At 39.7% G+C, this 22650-nt stretch overlaps 1 protein-coding gene across 2 annotated transcripts in view; it reads left to right on the forward strand.

Moving 5' to 3' along the window:
• The first annotated feature begins 3285 nt into the window (after window positions 1–3285).
• Window positions 3286–22650, forward strand: part of LOC135233953 (immunoglobulin superfamily member 21-like) — a 177691-nt gene continuing 158326 nt past the window's right edge. For both annotated transcript variants that reach the window (XM_064297960.1, XM_064297962.1), the window contains exon 1: window positions 3286–3672. In XM_064297960.1, coding sequence (XP_064154030.1) covers window positions 3534–3672 — 139 coding nt within the window. In that variant the 5' untranslated portion in view covers window positions 3286–3533. The remainder of the gene's footprint in view (window positions 3673–22650) is intronic.

Genomic DNA, 22650 nt, shown 5'->3' on the forward strand with positions numbered 1-22650 from the left:
AGGCATTCTGGCTGTACAAGACAGACAGAATGTTGACAGTGCCATCCCTCAGACACGGCTCCCTCCTATCAACTCATATCAAAGCACATCTGACAGGTGGATAGCTGGTCCAGGAGGCATCCAGCTCGCCGGCTATGAAAAAGAAATTGCGCTTCACATGAAATATGGTAGCAACCAGGGCAAGTATTTTGTTTTTTCTTTTGTTAAATTATTTTTGGTATTATTTGCCTAATAATATAAAACTATTTAAAATGGTTTTAATAAAGTAAAGTTTTAATAGTATGGATTTTTATTTAAAGTGGCTTTTAGAATACCTTTCTCCCAAATCATACCATAAGGCCCCAATATAATGCTATTAAGTATATCATTGATGCAGTGGTCTTATGACACTGTGCGGTATTGACTCAATCAATCAAAAATGTCATCTGCTAGCTCATGGAATTGACTGCTGTCATTTGAAAATGGTCGGGATGAAGGATTAAGCTCTATATTCCATACCAGTATGAAGTAGCTTCAGGAGAAGTTCAACCTGGGGGCTTTATGGTCACTTCAACAGCCATAACCCTGCAAAGCTTATGCACATGCACATGCAGATACACACATATATGCATATCCATATCCAGTATGTTTCCCAAATTCACAAAATCAAATTGTATTTTTCCATTGCTGTCACATGGTCTGTGATCAATTCAGCAGTGAATGTACTTGCATGGAACACCTGCAGTGGGACCATAGCATTGGGGCCTTTCCGTGATATTTGCCATTGTGGTGCAAACCCTGAGCTGATCTGCTTGTGAGTGTCGTTAGAAACTGAATTAGAAACTCAATATTGCATTGGCTACTCGGGTGCGCTTTAAAGTCCAGGGAATACATGGAGAGCACTGAAAGGAAATTAGGTCAGGATTTGGCATATTTGTTCTCTCCTTGAGAGTGGGTGTGTGTGTGTGTGTGTGTGTGTCTGTATGTGTGTGTGCTCAACTCTGAGAAATGAAGAGAAGAAAAAAAGGCAAATGTGTTGTTTCCTGGCAAATCTAATTATTGATTCATTTTTGGATAATCTTCAAATTTTCACACGTGACAGAAAGTCCATTAAGACATGCTAAGAATAAAGGGAGGGGGTTGAGCGTATGTCAGAGGCTAAACCCAAGTCAACAATTGCAATAATCTTTAATTGTGGCAAGGCGAGTACAGGAGAGGCACTGGCTCAATAATGAATAATTTCCAGGGTCAAACATCGGAGCCATGACAAGGAAAAGAACCTGCCATTTTTGGGTTACAGATTGAGCTTCCAGACCTGTATAGCATGCTTTGTCTTGTCTACCACATACACGCTTCAGATCCACATGGCATTTTAATAAATAAGACAATGGATTTAAACAAAGCAGATTAATTGTGCCTACTGCCTACCGTACGTGTCGAGATGCATCATGTAACAGCGAAAGAACATTCTAGCCCTGGACACGGATCTATAATTCCTTGAACATGTGTGTCGTGTTAGGAGCAACGTAAATTGGTGGGCATATGTTATTTTTTAAATAAATAAAATGACCACCTCTGCTCTTACTGATGCTCCTGTTGACTCTGAGCATCCTGACATCTATCGTGGCACAGCACCAACAAGTCTGATGATCAGTCTGTGGGCTGGACCAAGGTGTCAATTTTGCTCCAGTTTTCTGACAGGGATTATCTGCCTGATTGGGGGAGGCAGTTCTGAATGCAGGCACTGTCAGACACGTGTGAGTCGGTGACAATGTCCGTAGTGGTTCTACAAGCATTCTGTTAAGATGGTTGCTACGCTAGCTGTGCATCACAGCAATACAGTGCTCCAAGTTGTCCACCATTTTCTGTCCCAGAACACAAGTAGTACTGGGCAGCCTAGGTATCGCCACTTAATGTTAGACATGTCACTTCGCTTGTTAAAAAGTCAGGCCTTGACACATTGCCAAGTCAACACAAGTCATGTGACTGTGTTGATTCAAGGGGAGGCCTATCAAATCCGACTGGCAGATAGGAGTGGAGGTGGCGAAGCGAATGAGTGACAGGCAGTAGGCTAGTATAGCAGTAACTGGGGTTGTTAACTGGGCTTCAGGATAAAATCTGAGGTGAGAATCCTCATCCTGGAGCAAAGCTCTTAATCAGAATTGTTCCAGTAAAATTAATTTTAAAAATCCACCCAGATGTAGAAACGGTTAGCATGTTAAATACGAGGTTCACCGGATTCAGTAATTAACTAAGCAAACATTAGAATTACACATAGACTCTAAAACTAAGCATTATGCATTGGCTCTAAAACTAAATTTTGACAAACTAGAACTCAATTTTGTATTGAAACCGGTTGAATAGGAAATGCAAAAGTTTTTATTTATTTATGTATTTATTTTGTTTGCCTGTGAGGGTGACAGGTGATTAGGTGTCCAAACTGACAGCTGTATTTTGGGAATGTTTTTTTTTAATTTTTTTAACCAGGACAGCACAGAACCATCTACTCTTTCGATGAGGGCACAGGATCATTAATGACCGCAGAAAGGCAGACGATTACTTTAACATCTCAGTTAACTCGGTTACTGCTAGACACCAGTCTTCTAATTGGTCCAGAGAGAAGAGCCTCTCCTACTTGACACACCAACACCACCACAGGGTATCTGCTGGCTATTACAGCGTTGAATTACAACAATGAAAAGGTTAGGAAAAAATAGCCTATTTTTTTCAGTACAAGCCCTTTTGACTACTTCCAACAGCATAACTGAGACAGGCACAACACCATTCGTGTAACACCTAAAACGCGTGCATTCTAGTATGCAGTCAATATTGACACCATGAGTCATTGCCGCCTTTATTACTGTCTCCTAAGTCTTATTCTCTCCTGTGTGTCCCCTGACGTTAATGCAGACGTCTCGCTACCAGGTCCACTTTATCGCACCAGCAAAAATGCTTCACTTTTAAGACACAAATTTGTGGTCTACGCAAAGTCCCTATTTGTTCTTCTAATAGTTGCATAAAAATATAAAGTCTCGTTAAGAAAAATAAATTATGAGTATACTCATTTGGATGAACGAAAATAAATCGCCCCGATTCAACAGCTCAAGTGCACATAATATTTACGTAGTCTATTTGTAAATCTCAGTCCATTTGTAAATTGTCATTACGCACGATGTCCCTCACCTCGATGTTTTCTGTAATTGTTTATATTAAAAGGAATATAATAATAAATAATAACAACGGACAGAAGTAATAAAGAATACGTGAGCGCCTGAGCGTGTATGAGGGGGGGGAGAGAGCGAGAGAGAGAGCTTTGAGTGAAACGCGTTTTCCTCCAAATCTGTTGCTGTGTTTTATCCTTGCCCGCTGCAGTATCGCGAGCCGCAGAATGCGTGGAGGGAACCCTTTCAAACGCACGTTCGAACGTTTTCTTTGACACCACCAATTATTCTGTTTGTTTTAAATCAGCTACTGTTTACCCCGTCTTGCGCTGATATTTTTATTAGAACCATGAACAGTTTGTGGGGACCGCCCGATTTAGTAGTACCTTTGGAATGGTGGGCATCAAGCAGTCGAGGAATGGAGAGCTTCTAAAAACTGATGGAGTTGGGGATTTATTGCAAAATACGGGAAAGATGACCGTCTTCTCATTGTGTTTCCTCTTGTGCGCGGATCTACTTGATTTAGCCGTTGGTAAGTACGTCACTTTTTAAAAACGTTTAAATGGAATTGCGACTCTGCCTTTTAGTGAGTTTCCCTTAATTCAGGGCACAAAACGACACGGAAGGGTGACGTGTTGGGGTTGAATAAAGTCGCCTATTTACTGAATATTTTCGCAGGTGCTCTTTGAAGTGCAAATGGTACGCTGTCATAAAACCAAGGAGAGATTTTTTTTTTTTTGGGGGGGGGATTTAAAGTGTTGTGTATGTTTATAAATTGTTGTCATCGGTCTCGTTGTCACACCGCTACGATGCATTTTCTCGGTGCATTTCTAAAATATACTCATGCCAACTTTTCTCCTTTTAGTTCTAACGACTGGATGCTTATTCAGTGTCATTATGAGGGTGGGTGCTATAGCTGCCACTGCGGACGGTAAATGCGTATTAAGTATCCAGCAATGCATTAGGGTACTAAACGGCAAGCATTGTAACACGTAGGCTATGTCGTAACTAGTACTGTATCGGCGAGTCGGTTAGGTACAGTGGGTTTTGTTGCTATGTTTCAGAGAATCTTAAAACAAGCATGTCCTTTTGGATATTCGCTATTCATTACTGGTCTGGTCTAAGTCACAGCCAAGCCTAAGAGTTCAGGGAAGGTCATTAACGGTTTCGCTGATGGAGAGGGAAAATCCTGTTGCTCCTCCGTATCTGCCGATTCTGTGTCTTACCAAATAATATCTGATTACTGATTTAAGTCACATATTTTCCTCGACGAAGGAAATAACCGAGAGTCCTTGTGAAAAGATCCACTCCGTTTCAAAGTGGTTCACCTATATACCAATGCTTTCAGAGTAGATGCCCTCTGCTTAGATTTATGTGAATGACATGAAAATATTTGGCATTAGAGTAGCTGAACTTTGAAATTCACCCATACTGCCTGAGCTTGATAACCAATTTAGAATACCAATGTTGGCGCGGCGATCTTCGGGAGTGCGGCACCATTCTTTGTATTGTGCGTCCCTGCACGTCACAGAACACAGCATTTACTGTAGTTAACTTTGATGCTGGTCTTTTACGGGGCTTCAAGTAACTCAATGCGTGAAATGAAATGCACGGAAAATACACGGAGGTACATGTAGGTTCTCCAACAATCTCTGCGCACCGTTTGTATCTGCCTCATTTTTTCCCCTCTGTCCCCTGATTCTGACATAGCAAAGCTTTGAATGAAATGCTGCTTAACTTTAAGCCGGTTTAGAGCACGGACAGTTTATTTTCAATTAAATTTGGAGTTTAGTTTATCCTACTATAAATATGTTAACTATTTACTCACCATGACATGGTCTGTTCTTTGTGAGAATGAGTGAAACTTCCAGTACTGGTGCAGTATTACAGTAGTGGATATTTACTTACCCTGAAGTGGAGGTATTGGGGCTCCTTGACTGGCTAATCTGGGGGCCAGTGGTGACAAAATGAGTTTAGCAGGAAGGTAAATGTCTTGACACTGGTATATAGTAGCAGTATAAGATGTAGCTATGTTTCATGCTAGCAATGGTTGAGCAGTATTTAAAGTATTGCAGGCTCCATACACACCTGTCTGTCCTAATCTGGACCAAGTGGATGGGTGTAAACATGTGCCATAATACGCTGTTTTTTGTTTTTCGAAGAAACAGCTGGACCAGAAAGCTACTCAGATAAATTCTAATATCAAATTTTATGTTTTGTGCTCAGTGCTCCAATAAATTTCATAGAAATTTAATGTTTTACAGAATTTTGTGAAATGCATGTTTTTTTGGGTTTGTGATTTGAATGTTTTTTTTTTTCCAATTAGTAACCATGAAAATAAAAGTTTTACAGTAGACACTGGTGTCAATACAGACTTGTTGCCAACCTTTGCATAGAATCTTCTAGATTACATTACGTTTAAGCAAAAGTATTTTCATTGCATCTTTTTTTTGCTGCTTTTAATAAAAATACAAATCTCCCATAATATGCTATTGTGTAATGTCAAAGGTAGCTAATGTACAATGTAAGGTTGGCCCCAAAACTGTCTCATCTATTTATTTTTCATTAAGCATGGAAGACACAGGATTGGCTGTTTCTTTTCTCCTAAAAAAACTTTTTAAACGGGCGCTTCACCAAAATATCAAATTCAGGTATGTTCCCACTTACTCAGAGTACTATCTGTCCACCCAGATAGCTTTGCAGAGATTTGATGAGTTTTCTAGATGTCTGCTCTATCTCTCTCTGATACAACAGACCTCAACAGGCCCATATTGTCATGGCACTTAATGCACGGAAAATTTACATTAAAAAAAAAACAGCAATGTCTCTTTTTAATATAGTGCCACGGTTACTCAGGAACATCCACAGAGCCTAATTTGTGCATGGTTTCATTGAGAACTACCTCTACCAAAGTATGCCAACTGAGTATATCCATGCAAAGTCTGGTGCAGGTGGACTGATATGAAACTTGAGTGGCGGTGACGTGACGTTGGTGGAACGCGACAGTTTGTTGCAGTTTCAGGAGTGCAACTTGTTAGCGCCTTACTTTCTTAAAGCACGTAACAAGTTTAAAATTCATGGTTGAGATGTTAACGGTTATATTTTATGGGTATACATTTGCTTAGAATTAAGCTAACTGCAGACTTTATTTTCCTTCATAAATTGAAAATCCTATGGGAAAAAAATGGAATTGGAAATCTGCACAGAATGAAACCATGGCTCAAAAATGCTAACTCACTTCCAGGTTTTAGGAGTACAAACTGTAACGCTCTATACTGGTATGCTTTGGTTGAGCTTTTGCACAGTTGGCCTACTGCAGTAGAAGATGTACTTTTCGATTAATCCATGCCCGATTTAAACCCTGTGGATGTTCGTGAGTGACCGTGGCATTGTATTTGGAAAGAAAAATTGCTGTTGAGATTTTTGAATGTACTGTATATTTCTGGTGCACTGAGTGCCAAAGAGATATGGGCTCATTGAGGTCTGTTGTATCAGGGTGAGTGGCGGGTATCTAGAAAACTCGTCTAAATCTCAGCTAAACTATCTGGATGGATTGGTAGTGCTCTGGGTACTGTGAATGGAAACATATTTAAGTTTTTGGGCGCCTCTGCCCCTTTAAGTCTCAATATTTAATGTGTTAATTGCCCTTGGCTTGCTTTGGCCTGGACCCAAAATGTCTGTAAAGGGATTTGAGACATTGGTCCTTTGTGAACATAAAACTACATTAAACTAAATTTAATTAATTTATCGGCTTGGATAGTGATTTAACATGACCTGTGAATATTGTACACTTCCACCGTGTTATTTAGCTGTGTAACCGGGTAGTGTGACTGTGAAACAACAATTCAGCAAATATATGTAGCATGTCAGACAATATTTTAACATGAAAAATGATCTGTATAATTCAGTTTTCACCTCTCATGATTTCTGTTCAACTTATTTCTTGTTACCCTGTGCAGTATTTCATTTTCATTATTAAAGATCAAGATATACTCCTTTTGTTTTGATTTCCCAAATGTTTCATGTAAACAATGATTCAGTTTGCAGCTGGAACCTTTGTTTAGCCGATAGCTCATAAATTAATGACCAAACATTTGTAGAAGATTAAACTGCCATGCCTCATTATTGATGTTTTCTTTTGTCTAATTCACATATTGATCTTTATTTAAGCAAGATTTTCTGAATGTGATTTAACAACCCTGAAGCTCACTCTTGAGTTGGGTATAAATATCTTGGCCTGGCAATCTCTGACTTCATAGTTGATTTATAAGCTCTTTCTCCTCCCTTATTTTAGATTTTTGTCCAAACTTACAATATGCCGTATCATAGTTGTAAGCCTGTCCCTTGGTAGGCCGTTCCCATTGATGCATATTCTGCCTGTCACCTGTTCACTACATTACTACATCCCATGGAAAACCAGAAGAGTCACTCTTGTAGGGCTGGAACCCTCTCTGGACATCACTGCATCCAGCTGTGTTTCGACTTTATCGTATTGGAATCTACCACTGGTGCAGTTAAGATTTGATTCCAGCCAGTATGTCGCTGTACTAGTGACTAGTGATTTAACTGCATGTGCTGTTTAGGCGGATGACTGTAGTTATGCTGTATTGTTCATGCTGGGAATAAATCTAATTACAGTCCAGCCATGTTCATATTAAATTGTTGTGCTTCATGCTGAAGTAATTAAACAAAGCCACTTATGCCCCAGTTTATTTATTTATTTATTTATTTATATATATATATATATATATGTATTTATTTTGACATGATAAGAAGGATGTTATTGGGAATCTTGAAGGGATTAAGAAGTAAAATTAAATAGAATATTCCGCAGGCTAGCCTTATCGTTACTCTCTCGCTATGCTGGTCTCCCCTGCGTGATTGCATAATTCATATAGTTTGATTAAGAGGTTGGATTTTAGTAGTGGGAACTGTTGACTTTTTGGAGTGAATCCACCCTGCATGGTTTAACCGTTGGGAACATTGTGTCCCATCTTGGAGAGGGGTAGTGGCTTTTGTGGGTTCATAGCCAGACCCGTGACAAATTGTGTTTGCTGTGCAGCAGCCGGTTTTGGTGTGCGCCGTACAGGCTGGCCAGTGATGCATCACTGAGCAGACTGGATGCTATTAGCATTTCTGTTACGTATATCTGCCTTCTCCCCAGAGCTCAGGAGAAATTTCTGCGCTGACTCTTGATTTTTTCCAGAAGGGCCACTTAAAGAGGTCGAAACTTGGCAAAGTTATGTGTGTGTGTGTGTGTGTGTGTGTGTGTTGGGAGGTGGGGGAGAGGGGGGCTGACATGCATTCCTTCTCCCTGTTATACATATATGTACCTTTTATTATATACCTATTATATATTTTATACTCCATAATGTTTGGGACGAAGACATTTTTTTATCTCTGTACTCGACAATTTTTTTATTTTTATCCAAACAGTGCACATTCTCAGCTGTAATTATACAGGGTAAAGAGAGCACTGGTGAGCCTGGTAATCCAAGGAAGACCTCTACAGTTGATGACCGATGACCAAAAGATTTCTCACCATAATGAAGAAGCGCCCCCAAGCACCTGTCCGACAGATCAGAAACACTATTCAGGGAGCATGCGTGGGTGTGTCAGTAACTACTGTCCGCAGAAGATTTCACAAACAGAATGACACAGGCTGCACTGCAAGACACAAAGCACTAGTAAGCTGCAAAAAGAGGATGGCCCAGTTTGCTAGGAAGTGCCTAAAAGAGCTTGCAGAGCTCTGTTAAAAGGTCTTGTGGACAGATGAGACCAAGATTCACTTGTGTCAGAGTAATGGCTAGAGCAGTGTGGAGGCCAAAACGAACTGCCCCAGATCCAAAGCACCCCCAGCCCTCATCTGTGAAACATAGTGGTGGGGGTGTTATGGTTTGGGCATGTATGGCTGCCACAAGTACTGGCTCACTGGTCTTCATTGTTGATGTAACTGCTTATAGCAGCGGAATGAATTGTACAGAAGCATCTTATCTGCTCAATTTCAACCAAATGCCTCCAAAATCACTGGACTTCGCTTCAACGTCCTTTATTGCTTTACGGCATGTTGGGGATCATTGCCTACAGCAAGACAATGATCCCAAACATACTGCTAAAGCAACAGAGGAGTTTTTCAAAACCAAAAACTGGAACGTTTTTGATTGGCCAAGTCATTCACCTGGTCTGAATCCAATTGAACATTTGTTTCACATGCTGAAGGGAAAACGTAAGGCAACTCACCCCTAAAACAAGCTGAAGATGGCTGCAGTACAGGCCTGGCAGAGCATTATCAGAGAATATACTCAGCACCTGGTGATGTATATGAGTCACAAACATTCAGCAGACATTTCAAAGGATATGCAACAAAGTATTAAACATGACTCCTTTCACTTATATAACATTAATGTCCCAAACATTAAGGGGGGGGGGTGTATAAAAATTCATTTCTAATTCATTTCATTTCTACTTTTTTATACATAGTCCCCCATTTTATGAGAGCAAAAGTAATTGGACCAATTAACACAATCTGAAATAAAGTTGTTGGATCTGATCATGTTTCTCTACACTTCAGAATAGGGCTGCAGGATATATATCTAATTGCAGTTTTTTTAGTGATACGAATATGGATGCCAAATCGATGCCTTGGAGCGTATCGTCAATCTTTTTTTTTTTCTTGAATTGTGCCTGATGCAGTAGTAAACAATCAGAAGGCCACGTGAAATGCTTCCGAAAAACATCAAATCCGATATCTATTGAGTTGATAGCCAGTCAGCAGTATATATATATATATACACGTATGTATGTATGTATGTATGTATGTATGTATGTATGTATGTATGTATGTATGTATGTATGTATGTATGTATGTATGTATGTATGTATGTATGTATATTTGTGCGTGCATGCGTGAGTTGAAATGGTTGGAAAATCACTGTGTGTACACTGCAAGTCAAGTAGCTGAGCTTCAGTGATTTTGTCATGCAGGTGACATATGGACACACACTGGAAGCTTTGCAAGCAATCAGATACCATTTTGTTTTGGGATTTGAAACACCTTGGGGATGAATTTAATGCTATTGACTCACCCGTGGAGAAGCTGGAGCTTGTGGTTTGTCTATACAAGATTAGCTGGTTTTATGTATGTGCATGTGTGTCCAAGTTTGTTCCTGTTATATGCTGAAAGGCAGGGACCCTTTTGTGTAGTGCTTCCCTGAAGAGACACCTCTGCCTACAATTGCATTCTAGTGAATTGCACCTAGTAAAGAAAAGCATTTTTAAAAATTAATGATGAGAAATTAAATGTCGATCGCAGTTAGCTAATGTGACTAGGATTGCTTTAGCATGTGTTTCTTGGTATTGATGTAACCATTACCCAGCTCAGAGATTCGCCCCCTTTCGTAGTTCATGGTCCCCAGCTATAGATTTCTGTATGGCAGGAACCGTTTTATTTCTATATGGCATTTTCACCCAGTAATGCATACACTGTGTGCAAATTATTTAAAGCGTTTCAATGTTACAGGAACTGTGAGAAGCTTAAGCTTAAAACAGGCTTGTGTACTTTTCCATTATAATAAATACATATTTTACAGTGATATAGCCGTTTTTAGTCGGGTGATTTTTTTGTAAAACTGTAAAAAGGAGCATATTATGGGAACATCAACAGCATTTACCGGTTGCAGGTTGCAGGTTAAGACAAGCATTTGTGATGTGGCCCATAAAGGAAACAGCTGCTTTAAAGGTTTTAAGTGCTGTAGCTTCACTGTTTACAACTAACTTTCCAGTGTAAATGAACCTTAGAGCATCTTTTCACAAATGTCAATTGAGAAAACACTGGAGAACTCAGATCGCCTGAAATATCATCTGGCTCTTTCAAATGATTGGCAGCTCCGAATAAGCAATGTGTACGTAGAGCTTGTGTCCTGCGTTGAGCTAGGGATGATTAAATCTGGATATTGTGGAAGGCCCGATGTCACCAGTGTCAGCTTTACAACAGTTTAATCAAGCAGGGCAGCTAGTGCCCAAAAGCAAAGGATTTTTTTTTCATACCTGTACTGGAATAGCTGTCAGTATCTTCTCAGCCAGAGTCAAGAGATGGAGATAAACGATAGCTGAAAAATTCAGGACAGCAACTTTTCTCAGTTTTAGAATTTTCTCATTTCTCATTCTTGAAAGCTCCCATCAAAATGTCGGGAAAGCTCGAAGGTTTTTAGAGGTAGCTATGACTTAGTGATCGGCTGTAACCATACCTAAAATGGAATTTCAGGGATTGCTTACTTTGAATTGTTTTATTAAGTATTGCGTGTTGTGAAAGGTTACAAAATGTTACACAAAAGTAGTGCAAAGTACCACTTAGTGTTTGTTTTGTTTAAGATATATTTTGAAATAGTCTAATTTAGTAACAAATTTGTATAATAATGATATTTTCCCATCTGAATGATGAGTAAATGCTGATTATTGGGTTTATCTGTTATGGGGCTAACACTATAGTTTAACTACAATTTGGCCTAAAACCTGAAATGTAAGTTGTCAAAAACATACATGTGTTAATGTTAATGAATGCTTACCTTGTTGGGTATTCCTACTATTCCTACTTTTCTGTTTTTCATTGAATTACAGCTACAGTACATACTGTTAAAGATAACGAAGAAATTTGGGTAACCAAGATTTTAATGTAACTGTGATGGTCTCAGAGGGAATTAACTAAAATATAATAAAGTAAATTGGAATAAATACATAAATAAACGGCTTCTCATCTCTCATTGCTTCACCACAGCATCATTTTCCATAATACGAGAACACATTTAACATGGTATTTCACACTGGTACTTTAATATTCTGTCAGCAGCCAGTTGAATGAATTGGAATTCTTCTTGGTATGCTTACTGTAGGGAATGTGAGCTCATGCATCCATTAGATACAGTACGGAGAACAGACTGGTATTCAGTTGGTGCAATAGTGTAGTACTAAAGGGATGCACCAGTATTTTTACACATCTGAAGAGCAAGAGCTAAGAGTTAACAATTGATTTACTGTGGAGCCATTGAGGGTGAAGGACTAACTGCTACAAATCACTTGAGGTTTTAAATGAAACAGCCTTAACACTGGTTCTGTTTGTTTTGCATAAGAATTCTACTTAAGCTTGGGTAAATGTCAGGGTTCTGTGGTTTTAAAGCTACTGGTGTACAGTCAGATTACACTCCCACTGATGTTTTGAAAACACTTCCCTCTTATGTCTCTCAGTGACCTACAAGGGGGTACTTTAAAATAAAGCTGGGACCTCAAGAGAAAATATGAGTACAAAAATGGGCTACAGTGGAACTGGATTGGAATTTATAAGTGGAACAGAGATAACACATTGTGAATTCATATGACTATGAAAATGAATATGTATGCATTTTAATGAATTATTTATGCATAATTTATTGCATATGTTTTATCTGCTATATTGGAATGACCACGTTTATTTCTGGCAAATATCCACAGAAAGGCTTGGTCAGGGACAGGCTTTTAGTCAGCTCAAAATGACATGCTTCACATACAAAGTTTGGCAATATCCCTTTTGTAATTTCAGAACGTGCCAAACTGCAGCTGTGAAACAACAATGGTAATGAATGCTTGCAGATGATTTTGATTTAGAATTAAGGACACATCTTGATTGAATCTGGGCCAAAGCTAAGGACAAGCATGGATTGAATCCTGTATTATCTGTTGCTTCCTTTTCCCCCCCTCCGGATTATATTCCATGCTGTTAGATTATACCAGTATTTGTAGCCATTACGCTGACAGATTCACTTTAGGATGAGTGTCATTGGGGAAGGTTTTTACCCAGCCACTGTCAAGGTTATTATGACACCTAAAGTATGAGGTGAAGAATAAGAGCTAATACTGTGTAGTACAGTACAGTGCAGTACCAAAGAGTTGTTGGAGAAGAATGTTCAGATTATACAATGATTCCTGATTTTAAGACACATTTTTTTCATATTTGAATGTGATTTCTCATAAATGCATGCACCAAGCTGACACCATTGTGTCCCTCCAAATTGATTCTGCTGTCATGTAGACTGGTTATGATTTTATTTTTTCTTTAATTTTGGCTTGCAAATAAATGTTTTTTTTTTCTCTTCACAAACCCAACAGGAATTAGCAACAACCGACATTACAGGGAGAAAAGGGACAAAAAAACAAAAAACATTTGATTGTAAGTCAAATAAAGACAAATATTGATTAAATCCAGGCATGAATTGTTGGCATTTGTCCTTTCCTTCTCCTGAGCCTGGACATGTGTGGTGCTTAGTGCAGAGACTAAATAGCCATTTGAGGCCTGAGATGAACAAAGGGCCTATTAGTAGTCAGCATAGGCGGACACAGAAGGGAACTCTACCACTGCTGACCTGAGGCTACATTATGGTAGAGGGAACTGAGGTCGTTCCCTTCAGCTTCCCCTGCAGAATGCCTGGGAGGAGTGTCATTGGGAAAGGCTTATAGCCAGGCACTGTGAAGGTGGACTCTTATTATGACACCCAACATATGGGGTGGAGAATAAGGACTGATACTGTGGAGGAGTGATGTGCAGTACTGAGGAATCATAGAAAAATGTTCAGATTGAACAGTGGTTTTCCTGCAGCTTCCCCTGCAGAATGGCTTGCATTCCAGTGACCTCTACAATGTTGGACTCTTTTCTTTCCATTTGCAAAAAGTTCAGAAGGAAGTGCTGTGGATGTGCTTCACAATTTCTTTATCCCCCCTGCTCACCTTACATTTCCCCCATATTACATATTCCCCATATGTGACTACATATTTACATGTGCAGTTTTGGCTAAGAATCATGTTCTTTTGCAGGATGGATGCCCTTTTCCCTAGACTTGAACTGGCAATCACTGCATATCACAGAGGAAGCATTTAATGAAAGGGTAGTTTGGCCAGATACACGAGGTCTTATTTTCAGAGAAATTGAAAAATCAATACAAAAGTTGGAAAACTTCACTGTAGGATAGCCTAAACTTACAGAAGACGAGTGGGGGCTTGTTGATGCTCGAGGCAACTGCCAAAACATAAGTCGACTGTAATAATTTTGTTCAACACGGGATATAACTTATGTGCAGTATTTATCTAAACTTGTCTCTGCTAAGCATAGGTTTTCCATAATCTACTGTGAGTGGCATGGTGGCACAGTGGTTCCAAGGAGGAGGTTCTGGGTTCGAATCCCGGCTGGGTGGATCCTCTCTGCGTGGACTCTGCATGTTCTCCCCATGTTTGCGTGGGTTTCCTCTGGGTACTCTAGTTTCCTCCCACTGCAAGAGACATTTATGTCAAGTTAGGTATACTGTTGCCATTTCCCTTGACCAGAGTACTGGCCTCAGAACTGAAGTTGGTCCCCAGGCACTGCACTGTGGCTGCCCACTGCTCCTAAGTAGCTAGAATGGATCAAATATGAATTCAATTACCCCACACGGTCAATAAAGTATAACTTTAACTTTCAACTGAAAAAAATTACTTCCCAATTGTTTTTGCTGCTCTTTGTAAATATTGCATTGTGATTGGCATTTAAGTAAGGTTTGTAATTTCTTGTGACTGAAAATCTCATTAGTTCTGAATTAATTTCCATGTTGCATATGAATTGGCTTATGTAGTGGTGCCAGGAATTTAACCCTTATATTATGTGTGTGTGTATAAGAGAGAGAGACAGTGAGAGAGAGAGAGTTCTGTTTTGGAGACATCGTTTTAACAATTGTTCAGTTCAGGATGTCAGGGTGCAATTAAACTCTTGTCTTGTGTCTGATATCCTATCACATTTGTTGACGGGAAGAAAAATTGAAATGAATGCCAAAAAAGGAAATAGATTGTTTTCTTTCTTAAGCTAGTGTAATGTAATGTGACATCCCATACCTGGCAGGTGTTTAATTGCAGTCTCGGTATGCTTGATAGTTGATGGATGATGCAAGGGAATAAATATCTAACGTCATGTCTCTGAGAAAGGGATCGTCTTGTATGTCCAGCACAGGTTGTTTTTAAGTCTTAAGGGCCGAAAGTCAATGCTAAGATAAACCTTGTAAGGAATGAGCAAATAAATATGTTTGACAAGGGAAAGAAGAGTGTGGACAAACTCTCCTCCTTTGCCACTGGCATTGAACGGTCGCCACTGATTGAAGGAATAAAAGGGTCGCAACAGCATCATTCAGTAAAGATGTTATGAAAAGTGGAAAGTACAGACTAATAGAGAGTGAGTGAGAGAGACAGAGAAAGAATAATGTTCTAGATACAGTGGGTGAGCTGATGTTGTGCTCTTTGCCGTCGAAGGAGGCAAACTTCAACTGGTCAGCGGAAGGAGAACAAAAGGTAGGCAAGTGTTAGCTTTATCACTAGAGCCGATGCCTCTCAAGGGGTCTACTGAGAACAGAGAGGAGCGAGGGGCTGGCTGACTCCAGCATCGCTGGAGGGCGTTGGGGGAAAGAGGAGTACCCAAACCTCCAGAGTTCCTCCACAGAGGTGTTCCGCAAAGGCTCGCCAAAAAAGCAACAAAGAAAAAGAAAGAAAAAAAGAGCTTGGTTTCCCTTTTAATAAGACCCTCAGAAAACAAACAAACAAACACAAAATGAATAGTATGTGCATGAATTGAGAAGCAACTGCTCCATGCAGCTGGTTAGATGCCAATAAACTATTTAACCTGCCAATCACAGGTAACATCGTCTCACTCTTCCAATATTCAGTGCCAGGAGCTGTATAACCGTCGCATTTAAAGTCACATAAATTTTCCCTCAAACTTCTTGAATGCAAATCAAACAGTGCATTGATTTCTACCCATGACGCTGTTCCCATTGCTGTGTTTTCAATATCTATATGAGGTGGGTATCCTTTAAATACCATCGGAGACCTGCTGCACCTCGGACCACTGCCCATGCTCCACTATAGAGCTGCTGGCTGACTGCTGATGATCCTAGCAATGGGGCACCCCAAACTAAACCGACTCTGCAGATTCTGTGCAGCCTTGGGATGACCTGTTATTGCGGCCAAAAGTGAACAGAAGACGCTTTGTCACACCGCAAGCGGGCAGACGGGAAAATGCTGAGCCGGATTCACGCCTGCAACCCTCAAACTGCAAGGCAGTGGCACTGCCTGCTGCCCTGCAAAGGTTATATGTTTATAGCACATGAATGTGTCAGCAGAGGCAGAGCAAGCTTGATTTTGCTGCCAGCCATTTTGGGAAATCTCTGGGGTTTTTCAGATGCATAAAACACACACACTCACAAACAAACAAACATATGCTCATACATACACACAGATATAGATTATATACAAACCAAATTTGCGCATGCAGACACACACACACACACACACACACACACAAACAGTGGACTGCACAGTAGTACAGTTGTGAAATATTAATTCAGTTTCTTATTGGCCAAATTATATTGGCTGTTCTTCTTCACATCTGGCAAACTGGTAAGATTTAATATACGGATGAAGATTATATGCAAGATAGTGTATGTGTGTGTGAATACACTACACATTTTATCAGTTATTACTGCATTAATGTATGCAAATTCTACAGTTTATTGCTGAATATATTCTGCATCAGAGTTTACGGAATATTGCTGTATTTGTCATGTTTCACTGCAGCGCTTTCAGTTTCAGCATAAAGTGACACGTTTGAAGGTTTTAATACTTGATATAGTCTAAAAATATTTGAAATCCTTATATAACAGTTATGTACTGTAATTACTGTATTTCACATTCTATGTTAGTGATAGTTCTCTATGAGAAGTGTGCCTTCATTAAGTGTTCATGCATTATGCAGTACTTGCAGTGATTTGTAAATGTCACTCAGAAAAGGCTCAGCAAATTGCGCAAATTGATTTAAAACAAAAAAAGAAAAGAAAGACTAAAGGAGATGTAGGAGAATTGTGAAAGGAAAGCAGGAAATTGATTATAGTTCTGGGCTATTCAGCTTGCCTCTTTCGGCAGACACCGAATTGCGAATCATCGCTATGAGTGTAATCTTTGGCAGAATAGTCGTGCTACACATGATCAATGTTGTGGCCTGTGTGGCCTGCAGTAACTGATTCGCTTAATCACTCGTCGCTCCCCCGCCCCCACGAGAGCTCCTCCTCACCACTACGGATGCAATTTCGGGAGATTTGCTCACAAATAGCTACTGTATAATGAATAATGGATGATTAGCGTGCTGATGAGCTGGAAAATTTGATTTTGTGGTATTTCAAGGTGCGTCCGTGCAGGTAAACATTTTGGCGAGGGGTCATTTTGCTGCTGGAAGCAAAAAATAAAAAAATTAAAAAATAAATTTTGCGCAGTGAAGTGGCACAACGTGACAGTCGCCCACTTCCCCTCCGACGGTGACGTCGGAGGAGTTTCCATTACGGACGATTGCGCTTTAATCGTAAATTGCTTTCATAAATCAGAAAGTGTCAGAAATATGAATCCTTATCTGAGAGGACACGCGTGTTTAGTTGCTGCAGTCACTGAAATGAATCAGTCACAGAGCCCCGTGGACCCATTCACTTGCACCCCAGCAACCGTTTCTGCTTATTTCAAGACAGAGAAGAAACTTGCTCTTCCTATTGAAGAGGGTGGACTGACAGTAGGATGAGTTGTTGCACACGTGAATGCAATTTATTTATTTGTTTATGTTTTGGTACAACTACTATACATACATTTCAGAAGGATGAAAGAGGATGAAAAAATAATTTCTTCCCATGCTCATCTTTGTGTTTTTATAAGAACATTTGGATATAAATCTACTACAATGAATGAAGGAATAAATTAAGAAATAATCTGCTGTTCCAGCCTCAGAAGTACCAGGAACCTCCCAACCCAACCCTAACCCCCCTCCCCCCCATCTCCCCCCCAAAAAAAGATTGGATTCCCAAAGCACAGAAACAGCAACACATTGTGTTGTCTGGGATATACATACATACATTGTGTTATCGACATACATTCAAATGCCAAAATTACTATTTTTATGCAAACAGGGCTTGATACAGGGCATATCCAATTCACAAATACGATAGCAAATTATCCACTAGCAATGATCATGGATTGTTTTTAAAGACAACCTGAAATCTAGCAGTAATGGGGCATAATCTATTCAGAAGCCACACAATGTGTACATTTGTCTGTAACCATGGCTGCTGTCATAGTTGCAAGAATAATGTTAGGCGTCTAAAAGAGCAGATACGCTCTAAATTATTTGTGATTACAGGCATACTAGAATTGCTAGATGACAAAAATGGCATTGAACCTGCCCCTAGCAATTTGTTCTCTGCTATAATTAAAGTAGGCTATTTCATTTTGCAGCAACAAATGTTTCAACAACCCCAATAACCATGTGACTTTAAAAAAATCATTAATTCAAAATGGTCCAGTTCTATGAATTGGTAAGTAGTTCCAAGAAACATTGCAGTGGTCCATTTTCTGGTTAATTGGCCGATCTTACCTGAGGTTCGATGGTAAATTGCAGGTAAATTTCCAAATAATGTTACTCAGCTTCAGAAATTGGTCGGTGCAAAACCATGCCTTTTACTTTATTTAATATAGCCAAATATTTAGGACAACTGTGAGGAGGTGCAGCCTCAGATGTAAAATAAAGCGTCAGACAAAGATGAAACCTGGCACGATCCTAGCTGAAGAAAAGGTTAGGAAGGCCGATCTGATGTTCAACACGTTGTGCTTCTCAACTAAGAGTGTGAGGCATTGTGTTTGTATGTTGCATTCGCTAGCTATTGGGGGCGGTTGCATGGTTTCTTGATTCGGATCAATACTTTAGTGAACCAGCCATTTGTGCGGTGTGGATAGCATTATCGGCTGTTTGGCTGTTTTTCGCATTGGATCCTCTACATGCTGTCTCAGTCCCTTCGCTTGCACCTTAGCAGGCCGCTCAGAAATGCTCCTGAATAGCCATCCACGTGGTGTTGTTGTGCTGTGCGGCTGGCAAGGGCTGTCGTTTGAAAATCCTCAGGAGACCTGCTTCTGTTAAAGCGGTGCCAGTGACTGGAATAGCGCCGCTGATGCTTATCAGCTGCCTGCGGTGGCTGTGGGAGTTTCAGGATCAGAGACTGTACCTGGACCCTGACATTAGTCAACGTGTGAATCTCCTCTTCAGAAGGTGATGTCATCCCTTCGCACTTCAGTGAAAGCAGGATTGCTTCCTTTGCCCCCCTCCCCCAAGAGCTCATTGCCCCTCTTTAAGTCGACGAGCTAATTGTGTCTTGTGCAGGGCAGCCAGTGAGGTCTGTAGGTCAAAAGTGAATGCAATATACCTTTTACTTATACTTGGCACTATAATATAAAGTGCCTAAAGTTTCCCATTTGCTGTTGTACTCTTGAGCAAGGTACTCAACCTGAATTGTTTCTGCATAGACCCAGCTGTAGAAAAGGAAACCATTCAAAAAATCTCAATAATAAATGCAAACACTTTGTGCAAGTTGGATAAGAGTGTCTGCTAAAATGGCATTATGCACACATGAAGCACTGGCCTTGGCTTTGTTATTCTTACCACACGGGCCCTGAAGCTCTCATGAAATCAATGTGCATGTAAAACTGAGCTGATGACATCTAATTCCATATTCCAGTACGGGCTGGCTGCCGAGGCTCCTGTCTCAGATCATTTATTCAGGTCTTGTTTTATGAAATACTACCTACAACTGCCCCAAGTTTCTGCGGCATTTCCCGAAATTCTGCTGACACAAAATTTTCTCATGTCCCCATTTTTCTCATGTCCAAGCACTATAACTAGTTACACCGGATTTCCCTTAAATTTTTTTTTTTTGTCCTGAAATACATATATTGTTGGACTGACAGGCTGGGCACTGTTGGCACAATATGCTCATACGCCTAGTTCATGAATGTTTTTCTTATGGAAAAATGGGACCAACTGGTTATTGTATACCAAACCTCACTTGTTATAAGGGTTAGCACCAATGTTCACAGAACACCAGGAAGCTCAAGTGGCAGAAGACAAATATCTTGTGTTATCTAGCAAAAGAAACTGTCGTAATATTGCACCACAACTACAGGAAGAACTCAATGCATCTAGACAGAAACCAGTTTCCCTCTTTACTGTGCCGACTACGATCCGCTGGTCTAAAAGGATGTGTATCTGTGGAAAAAGAAAACTCTTGCCGTGTGCTGTTAACAAGAAGAAAAGACTCCAGTAGAACAAGCACCATAAACACTGAACCAAGAAAGAGTGGGAAAAGGTAGATACACATCCTTTTACACCACGAGATCTACTTTGCCGTTTCACTGTAGTCAGGGAAACTGGTTTCTCTCTAGTTCCTGTAGTTGTGGTGCAGTTTTATGATGGTTTCTTTTGCTAGACACCACAAGATATTTGTCTTCTGCCTCTGATGTTATCCTGGTTTTCTCTTATTAACATTACTGCCCAACAGCCAGAACCTTAAGCTTCTTTGCAATTTCTTGCTGGCAATAACCTTATTGCCACAATATGTTTACTTGGCTCTGCACATCTGATCCTAACTCCTTCTTTGCCATATTTCTTGTAACTTTGGTCCCTATTTTACTTGCAGTACAGGCCAATAGTATTAGGCTACCTGTGGTTTAAAAAAAAACTTAGCATAGATAAGATTTCAGTCAATTTAACTACCCCTTCACTCCACCTCCCTCCCAGCCCTCCACCTCCCATTTTGCAAAATGATTCAATAGACTTCCAATTATTTTTTAAATATCAATAAGTAAATACAATTTAGGGGACATAAACTACAGAGGAAGAGTGATTATGCTGCATATTTCATGTAGGTTGTTAAAAAGCAAAGAAAGTAGGTATACTTGCAATGTAGGGGGCATATTTACAGTGAATTTCTAAAACATCATTAAACACAACATTTTACTGTCCGCATTTCTTCAATATTTATATTTATACATCCTGGCCATGTGCTTTCACCATAAAAAATAATAAATTGCTGTCAAACTATGTTGATTTATATGTAGGTTTTTGTCTTTTTTTCTCTTTTCTAATATTTCTGAACCATGGGCATTGGTCACAGAAGTTTTTGTCTCACTGATTGCTCTAGTATGGGTTGCAGAAATGTTCCTGCTTTGATCTTAACCCCACCATTTTGTGTGTGTGTGTGTGTGTGTGTGTGTGTGTGTGTGTGTGTGTGTGTCCAAGTTTCCAGTGATTCAGTTGGACATAGAAAATGACTTGCTTCATGAACATTGAAATGCTTTTGATGTTAGGACTCAGTCATGGACGCATTTATTACAAAAGAAAATGAATCACTATAATTAATTTAAATTGTTTGAATGCCACCGTTTGTGATAGAAGGATTGCATTGAACAAAATGCTTAATTGTGTTGCCACTATACAGAAATGAAAGATGTATTTCTCTTCAGGACTTAATTGTGTTTGCATACAGCACATGTCAGTCTTAGATGGACGATAACATTTCATTGAACAATACGTAGCTTTTAGGCATAACAGGGTGTTGTCAAAAAAGGGGAAATGAAAAAAATACACCATCACACACTGCATGACACCCTTGGGAGGGACGGAATAGCTGGAGACAGGGAGATTTGTTTTGACAAAAACAGAGAGAGCATACTTCATCAAAGAAACATACAAATAAACAAGAATTTCCCCCTTTCACCTTCACTGGAATCCAAGTAAAAATAATAAGCTAAAATAACAAAGTAAAAATGAAACGAAAGCAGCTGTTTTTAAGCTTTTCCGGTCTGTTCCTGTTTTCATACTTTTTGCTCTTGTTCTCGGTCTCTCAGTCTCCTGAAGATCCTGGTCTCAGCCACCTGCTGTGCGAAGAAGCACACTTTTCAGCTTTGCGCAGGTTTGTTAACGCAACAGCGATGCCTGTGCCTACATACCTGTCGGTGTGGCCTCCGTTTCCCAAAAATCCCAAGCTCTGCCGCTTAATCACAGAATTGACTGCTTAACCACAGAATCAGATTTCCTTCAAACAAGAGGGCCACACCTGCAATTCATTATGCTTATGACAACATCAGAATCCTAGGTCCTGTAACATCTAAATCTAAAGAGTCCAATTCTGCAGCCCAGAAACTCTAATATACTGACTTGCATTCCAATATCATCCAGGTTTATTGTGTGTTTAAATCCTAATGAGATGGTAACCTTTAACCACATGTACATCAGAGATAAGGCAAGTAATGTGTACAGAATGTGTATGACTGTATATTTTTCTACATAAGACAATTCTGAGGAGGCATATAAATTAAACAATACATAAATGAATTAAACCATATTTGTTGTCTTGATAGAATTAGCATGATCCAAAATTTATTTCCAAAAAGTACAGAGCCCCTCCAGTCTAATATGAATCAGAAGGGACAGCCACTCACCAAGATTCTAGATTCTGCTTTTTGGCCACCAGTAATAGTATTGGTTGATTTTAAGTGACAGCACAATGTAGCTGTTCCCAGTGAGAGGCTCATAAAGCTTCAGTCTCTTTTCATGTTACCTTTTGTCTGTTTTAAAAGAAAAAAAATTATTGATAGACGAATA

Source organism: Anguilla rostrata, chromosome 11 (genome assembly GCF_018555375.3).
Source record: "Anguilla rostrata isolate EN2019 chromosome 11, ASM1855537v3, whole genome shotgun sequence".
Lineage (NCBI taxonomy): Eukaryota > Metazoa > Chordata > Actinopteri > Anguilliformes > Anguillidae > Anguilla > Anguilla rostrata.